The sequence below is a fragment of the Passer montanus genome, unplaced genomic scaffold, assembly GCF_014805655.1.
Source record: "Passer montanus isolate IOZ18808 unplaced genomic scaffold, ASM1480565v1 scaffold145, whole genome shotgun sequence".
In the NCBI taxonomy this organism is placed as follows: domain Eukaryota; kingdom Metazoa; phylum Chordata; class Aves; order Passeriformes; family Passeridae; genus Passer; species Passer montanus.
The window spans coordinates 520,875-528,667 of record NW_024361496.1 but is presented as its reverse complement, the minus strand read 5'-3'; the positions used below and the strand labels follow the sequence as shown (position 1 = coordinate 528,667).

The 7,793-nt window shown below is 62.7% G+C and overlaps 1 protein-coding gene across 4 annotated transcripts in view; it reads right to left on the bottom strand.

The window, feature by feature from the left end:
- Positions 1–2,287: 2,287 nt before the first annotated feature.
- FMNL1 (formin like 1) overlaps positions 2,288–7,793 on the bottom strand; it is a 17,267-nt gene continuing 11,761 nt past the window's right edge. For 3 of the 4 annotated variants that reach the window (XM_039700897.1, XM_039700898.1, XM_039700899.1), the window contains 12 exons: positions 7,706–7,793; positions 7,488–7,609; positions 6,864–7,066; positions 5,994–6,228; positions 5,847–5,915; positions 5,665–5,745; positions 4,982–5,111; positions 4,731–4,894; positions 4,417–4,518; positions 4,102–4,194; positions 3,819–3,942; positions 2,779–2,882 (listed from right to left, as the gene is read on the bottom strand). The exon at positions 7,706–7,793 is cut by the window's right edge and continues 71 nt beyond it. In XM_039700897.1, the coding sequence (XP_039556831.1) occupies positions 2,779–2,882; positions 3,819–3,942; positions 4,102–4,194; positions 4,417–4,518; positions 4,731–4,894; positions 4,982–5,111; positions 5,665–5,745; positions 5,847–5,915; positions 5,994–6,228; positions 6,864–7,066; positions 7,488–7,609; positions 7,706–7,793 (1,515 nt within the window). Of the gene's footprint in view, positions 2,883–3,818; positions 3,943–4,101; positions 4,195–4,416; positions 4,519–4,730; positions 4,895–4,981; positions 5,112–5,664; positions 5,746–5,846; positions 5,916–5,993; positions 6,229–6,863; positions 7,067–7,487; positions 7,610–7,705 lie in introns of all 4 variants that reach the window. The other variant, XM_039700896.1, reaches the window with a different exon arrangement.

Below are 7,793 nucleotides of genomic sequence, written 5' to 3'. Positions count from 1 at the left end.
TTTGTTTGTTGTCGTTGCTGGTGGTTTGATGTGTTGACCCAGAGAATGAGATGGTGATGCTGAATGAGACATTTTCCAGGAAGAGGAGCCTGGTCTGATTACACTCTGCTGTATAACTTGGGTCTGGGGAATTCAGGAGAAGTCAGGGAGGAGGCTTGGTCACTGCCCAGGCTGCCTGGGAATGGTCCCAGCCCCGAGGCTGCCAGAGCTCCAGGAGGGTTTGGACAGCACTGCCAGGGATGCCCAGGGTGGGATTTTGGGGTGTCTGGGCACGGCCAGGGGTTGGACTGGATGATCCTTGGGGGGTCCCTTCCAGCCCAGGATATTCCAGGATTCTGTGACTTCTGGGGCTGAAGAGGCAGCCCTAACTTGGATGGATCCCAGGCTTTGCTGGACAGCCTGGCACCTCTCCTTCCAAGCAGGCAGTCCCTTTCCTCCCCCTGCCCCGTTGTGGGGGATTTGCTGCCCTGGGAGCTGCTCAGGCTTGCCTTGGGAGGCGCAGGGGTGAGGCAGGCAGAGCTCTGGGGATCCCCCCACAGCTCCCAGTGCTGCAGCCCCTCTGCTGCTGCTGCTGCAGGGGCTGTTTGTCTGCACAGAGCTGAATCCTTCCAGTAAACGAGCCCAGCGGGCTGGGGGGGCTGTGGCCGGGCTGCTGAGTGAGGACAGTTATCCTGAAACACATTTTTTGTGCTGTCATGCACCCACATGTCTGTGCTGTGAACAGACCTCAGAGCTGTTGTCCTCAAAAAAAAAAAAAAAAAAAAAAAAAAAAAGGTGGGTGGTTTGTTGCTAGAATTCCAGTTCCAGACTGGATTGTGTTAGAAGGGACCCTAAAGATCATCTCGTTACATCCTCTCACCTCCCACTATCCCAGGCTGCTCCAAGCCCCATCTAACCTGGGGCTGGGGCAGCCACAGCCACTCCCTCCATCTTTCCATCCCTCCGTTCATCTTCCCCCTTCCTCCCTCACTCCATCTTTCCTTCCTTTTCTCCCTCCCTTCATGACAGCATCACCACCCCATGCAAACCCTTCTCCCAGACAAGTCCTTTATCCTCTGAGACGTTTTATTACCAGTTCTGATTTAGATTAAACAGGCCTTCAGTATATAAAAATAATGTATACAAATGAGCAGTTAATGGTTTACATTTCTGGCTTAAAGGCATTTATAAGTTACACATTCATTTCCCATCCCTCCCCGGACACGGAGCCGGCGCTGAAGCGGTTTTAATACAGCAGGAAGCAGCGGCTGCTCTGGCTGAAGCTGGGACGAGCGAGAAATGACGGGAGGAGGGACGGGAGGAGGGACGGGAGGAGCGCCTCGCACCGGGACCAGCGGGGGCACTTTGGAGTAAATCAGCAGGGGAGGTTGAATTGCGGCACTGCGGGCTCGGGGCTGCTCAGCAGCAGCAGCGGGGCAGGGCAGGGAGCCACGGCCGGGCCCGGTCCGGTCCCGAGAGCTCCGTGCGGCTCTGGGGCAGCAGGGACCCCGCAGCCCTTGGGATCGCGGGGCTGGGGGCTGCGGCATCCCCCGCGTGTCCCACCCGAGGAAAGGGGGGCTGACAGTCCCGGTTCATCCCAGAGCCTCCAGCCCGACACTGCAGGCTGATGCTGGGGTGCAGTGGGCGGAGGTGCCACCACCCCGCAGAGAAACTTGTCCCCGCCGCTGATTGTCGCAGCCACGGAGCCTCCCCTGCGGCGAGGAACAGCCCAGGGCTGCTCGCCACAGCCGTGGGGACACCCCGTGTGGGGCTGTTCCAACCCCCGCTGCCGCAGCACGGAGACATTTGAAGGAAGACTTATAAAATCATGTAAAATAGCACCGCTGCCAGCCCCTGGCTCCGGGAGGTGCCCGGGGTGGGAGCTTTGCAGGAGAACGCAAAGGGGGCTCGGGGGCTCTGCGGGAGGGGAGATGTGCGGGGAGATGTGCGGGGATATATGCGGAGAGATGTGCGGGGAGATGTGCGGGGGAGGTGTGCGGGGAGATGTGCGGGGAGGTGTGCGGGGAGGTGTGCGGGTAGGTGATGTGCGGTGAGGTGATGTGCGGGGAGATGATGTGCGGGGAGATGATGTGCGGGGAGATGATGTGCGGGGAGATGATGTGCGGGGAGATGATGTGCGGGGAGATGATGTGCGGGGAGATGATGTGCGGGGAGATGATGTGCGGGGAGATGATGTGCGGGGAGATGATGTGCGGGGAGATGATGTGCGGGGAGATGATGTGCGGGGAGATGATGTGCGGGGAGATGATGTGCGGGGAGATGATGTGCGGGGAGATGATGTGCGGGGATGTGATCGGGGGGATGTGCGGAGAGATGTGCGGGGAGGTGTGCGGGGATGTGATCGCGGAGATGTGCGGGCAGCGCTGTGTCCCTGGCTGGCACCCCTGCCCTCCCGCGGCGGCGATCGAAGGCACCAGCCGGCGGAGGGTGGGACACGGGACCGGGGAGCGAGGGAGCAGCGCCGGGGTAGGGATGGGACAGCCCCTCTTTTCCTTCCAGGACAAGCCGGGGCCTTTTCTGTGCTTGCCCCTCCCTGTCCGCAGCCAGGAGGGCCCCAGCCCTGCCAGCGCGGAGAGAGGAGCTCAGGCACAGGCCAAGCAAGCGCCGGGGTGCCGTGCCCGGCCCCGGCAGGCAGGGCGCGGCTGGCACGTTAAGCGGCTGGAGCAGCTCTGTCCCCGCACCCCGGCGAGCCCCGGGCCGAGGCGCTGCCGTGCTGCGGGCCCGTCTGCGCCGGGAGGACGGTGCTGCCCGGGGCTGCAGCCGCGGGGACGGCGCCGGTCACAGCGCCATGTCCGGCGTCGCCTGCAGGCTCTGCCCCGCCGCGCGTTTCTTGGCGCTGCCGCGGGCCTTGTCCCCACGCCGGTACGGGTTGTTCCGCAGATCTGCACCGGGGGCAGAGCAGGGCTGGATGAGCCTCACCGCCCACCCGGGACAGCCGGGGTCCCGCACCCATCGCGTAAACAGGGAATGGTTTGTGCTGGAGGGACCTCAAAGCCCACCCAGTGCCACCCCTGCCATGGCAGGGACACCTTCCACTGTCCCAGGCTGCTCCAGCCCCAGTGTCCAGCCTGGCCTTGGGCACTGCCAGGGATCCAGGGGCAGCCACAGCTGCTCTGGGCACCCTGTGCCAGGCACCCTCACGGGAATGAAATTTTTTCTGAGCTTTCAACCTAAAACTCTCTTTTGTTCATTTAAAACCCCTGCCCCTTGTCCTGTCTCTGCCCGGGAGTCTCCCCTCTGGGGGTGAGGACACCCAGGAGGAGCCAAGGGCCGAACGGGAGGAGCAGCAGGAATCAACAACCAGCCCGTGGGACCCCGACCATCGGCGCTGGGAGCCCAGCACGGCACGGGGCTGATCCCGGGTGTCCCGGGGCTGATCCCGGGTGTCCCGGGCTGGGGCTCAGCGTGGCACAAAAGCCACACAGCCGCGGGAATGCCGGCGGGGGGGGAAGCCCGGCAGCCCCCGCCCCACGTTACCTACAGAGGACTCTCCTCGTTGAAGCTCACATCGCAGAAGAGCCGGGACGAGCGTTTGCCCGTCCGGGCCGTGAAAGGAACAGTTTTGAGAGCTGAGCAGAGCGGTCCAGAGACAGCGAGGAGGAGCAGGAGGAGAGAGGAGGAAGAAGCAGAAGAGGAGGAAGAGACATGAGACAGAGGAGGGAGCACTCGGCAGCTTTGCCATGTGGGGTGTGAAGGTGCTTGCAGGAGGGTTTGGTCCCCATGACAGGGCTTGGTGACCCCCCAGCTCCTGTGACAGCCCCTAGCACTGGGTCTGTGATGTGGGGACACCTGGCTGCTCACCTGAACTCATCTCTCACCTGAAATTATGTCCTCAATGGCCCCATCTTTGCCTTCGTAGATGAGTGGCTCCTTCACCATCTGCCTCTTCTTCAGCTCAGCTATCATGTCCATCTGCTGCCTCCTGGCCTTCTGGACGGGCAGCTGGGAGGGGACAGTGTGATCACACCCCAGGGGAGGTGGGGTACCCCCCTTCACCTCCCACCCAGCTCTCCCTCCCCAGGACCTCTTTAGTCCCTCCCCACCACTCAGCCCAGCCAGGGCTGGGACCCCACCAGGACACAGACATGGGGGCACCTTCACCTCGGGCTGCTGCTCGCTGCCAGGGGAGCCAGATTCTGCCTCTTTGGCTGCGGCCTCTTGCTTCTTCCACAGCTCGATGTCCTGCTCTGCTTTCTTGGGAGAGGGGCAGGAAGGGTGTGCTGAGCCAGGGGAACCCAGGACTGCAGCCCCCTTCCTTCTTCACCCCACAGCCAGCTCCAAAATCTCTGACCATCCCGAGGGCATTCCTGAGCCCCAGCCTTGCCTGTGACTTCTGCTGATTGCTCCAAAGTGGAGTCAGGTGCCCCAGATCTCCTCCCAGCCCTCAGAAACAGAGAACTCCATGTCCCCTCCTACCTTGTAGGCTTTGATGAAGCGCATGAACATGGGGAAGAAGGTGGTGGGGGGACTGGTCTTGGGGTTCTCCCCAAAATACTCCACAGCTGACTCATAGGCTTCCTGTGGGCAGAGACACCTGATCTGGGGGCTGGGCAGTGCTGCCCATCGCCCACCACCTCCTCCCAGCCTCTCCCACCTGCCCATCGTGCCCTGTTCCCTCCTGCCTGTCCCACTGCAGCCACATCCCATGGAGCAGAGGTGTGAGCAGGCTACCCCAGGGTGTCCCCATGCAGGGGACTGCCCCCATGACCCCACCCCAGCCCAGCACCCACCTTGGCGGTTTTGCTGTCAGCCTGCAGCTTCTCCATCACCTCGGAGTTGACCTTGAGGAAGTCCTTGAGCACGGGGCTGTCGTCCTGTCGCATGAACTCCCTGCGGGTCAGCTCCATGCCCTGCTGCAGGCTTCGCACGTCTTGCAGGACACCATCCAGGGACACTGCAGGAGGCGAGCACTGCGGGCTCAGGGCAGGCTCGGGGTGCCAGGAGCTGCCCCGACCCCCAGCCCGGGGCCCGTGGGCACTACCTGTGCCTGCCTTGTCAAGGAAGTGCAGCTCGGTGTGGAAGCCGGTGAGCTCCGGGTACTTCTCCATGATCACCCGCACCAGGTAGTGCAGCAGCGTCTGCTTGCGGTCTGTGGACTTCATCTCGAGGAGCTGGGGCAGGGAGGGTCAGCCTGGACCCGCAGCCACCACCCCCTCCCCTGCTCAGGGTGGCCCTTTGTCCGCGTGGCTGGGTCTGTATCCATCCCTTCATCCCCCATCCAGGTCTGCATCCCCCACTCCCATGGCTGATCCCCATCCTTCTCCATGCCCATGGCTGGGTGTGCATCCCTCTGTCCCTGCAGCTGGCTCTTCATCCCTACATTCCCATGTGTGACCTTCCTCCCTCTATCCCCACAGCTGGTCCCCATCTTCCTTTGTCTCATTTTCCTCCATCAAGGTCCTTGAATCCTTTAACCTCTCCATATCAGGTCTCCATCCTTCCCACCCCATTCCTTTGCCTCCTCCATCCCATCAGTCTCTTCATCCCTCTGTCCCCACAGCTAAACCTCACATCCCTCCATCCCTACGGCTGGTGCTTGCATCCCTGCATTCCCACAGCAGGTTCCTGTGTCCCTCCATCTCTGCAGCTGCTCCCTGTGTCCCTGTGTCCCCAGGGCGGGTCCCTGGCAGTGGCAGTGCCCCACCACCCCCGCACCGGCCCTACCGCATCAAGGCTCTGCAGCCGGAAGCCATAGGCAGCTCCACGCTTGCTGCTGTTCATGTAGTTCCCGAAGGCCAGGACAATCTGCAGGGACACCACGGCTTGGGGACACGGGGCCAGGAGGGCACGGTGCCCACAGACCACAGTGTGCACCCCGCAGGGCCACCTCCCCCCGGAGCCCTCACCTCGAGGATGTGGCGCAGTTTGCTGGAGGATTTGAGGGACATGGAGGCGGCGATGATGGCGTTGAGTTGCTGCGGAGGGAGGAAGGGAGGGGAGGTGTGAGTGCGGCCGCAGGAGCCGCCCCGCGCCGCCCCGGCCCCGGCGCTCACCGGCATCAGCAGCTGCGCCGTGTCGCCGAAGCTGCCCAGGAAGATCATGACGTTCATGCGCTCGGCCAGGCGCGGGATCTTGCTGAAGCGGATCATGAACTGGTCCTCGTCCGAGAGCTCCTCCGGCGGCTGCTGGTCCCGCTCGAATTTCCCGATCAGGGTCCGCTCGTACTCGGTGGGCAGGAAGCGCAGCAGCAGCTCCAGGAAGTCGAGGCTCAGGGCTTGCTGGTCGTACCTGTGGGAGGGGACACCCCTGGCACTGTCAGGCCCTGCCGCAGGTCCCAAAGCCCCCCTGTCACCCTCGGCTGGTTCCATCATCCCTCTGTCCCCACAGCTGGTTCCTGCATCCCTTCCTCTTTCTGTATCTGGACCCTGCATCTATCTCCATACGGATGCCTCCATCTCTCTGTCTTTGGTCCCCACATCCCTTCCTTTCCTGTCTGGTTCCTGCATCCCTCCATCCCCACAGCTGCTCTCTGCATCTGTCTGTGCCTGGACCTCCCAGCCCTTTGTCTCACATCTCATCCCTGCATCTCTCCATCCCCACAGCTTGCATCCTTCCATCTCTCCACATTGATCCTTCCACCTTCCATCTGACTGTATCTGATCCTTTCATTCCTCCATCTCTGATCCCTCCACCCTTCATCTCTCCACATTGATCCTTCCACCTTCCATCTGACTGTATCTGATCCTTTCATTCCTCCATCTCTCCATCTCTGATCTCTCCACCCTCCACCTCTCTGTGTCTTGTTCCTGCATCCCCATATCCCCATAGCAATCCCTCCATCCCACCACACCCTGCAGCATGCCAGCCCCTCGTCCCTGCTGGGCTGTCCTGACCTGGCCCACCCTGCCCAGCCTGGCACTCACGTCTCGATGGCCGTGCAGATGTCCTGGACGCTGCGGCCGCCCTTGCGCAGGGTGATGGCCAAGTTCTTGGCGCGGTTGGACTCCATCAGGGTCACCTTGCTGGGGGCCTTCTGCGTGGCCTTGGCCTTGAGGGCACTGATGTCCAGGGCAGGGCCCTGCGCCTTGGTCTTGAACTGCTCCTCGAAGTCACTCATGTCCAGCTCCTGCGGGGACACAGGGCTGTGGGCACGGCAGACAGGGGGCATGGGACATCTGGGGTGAGGACGGGGCCGGAGGACCAGGATAAGGGTGAGGAGTGAGGATCAGGATGAAGCAAGGGGATGAGGATGGAACAAGGGGACAAGAACAGGGACAGGCAAGGGGACTGGGAGGGGTGAGGAGGGGCTGGGGGGACCAGAGGAGGGAGATGAGGAAGAAGAAATGGACAGGTTGTGAATGTGCAGATGGGGCAAAGGGACAAGGACAGGGTGAAAGGAGCAGCACGCCTGATCCCTGGTCCCTCTCCATGGTGCTAAGGACTTTTCCTGACCTCCAGCTCCTCCTGCAGCCCTGGACACCGCGGGTGGGCAGGAGGCCACCTCAGCACGGCCCGGGCACTGAGCCCCTGTGCCCCCCCGGGCTCACCTGCAGCACCTTCTCGTCGTTGAGCTCGGTGAAGACGGTGCCGTCGATCTGGCTCGGCTTCAGGGCCACCCAGTTGAAGACGGGCATGCGGAACTTGGTCTGGATCGGCTTCTTCACCTTCACTGAGGGCCACAGGGAGGGGGGCACGTCACACCCACCCCGGGGTGCCCCCAGACCCCTCCTGGGGAGCGTCCCCACCGTCCCTGGGCCACACTCACCTGAGCCGTTGGCAGTGGGGGGGGCACCCGGCCCGGCTGGGGGCTCCCCACCCAGGGGTGGGGGGGGTGGGGGGGGAGGCACGAGGCC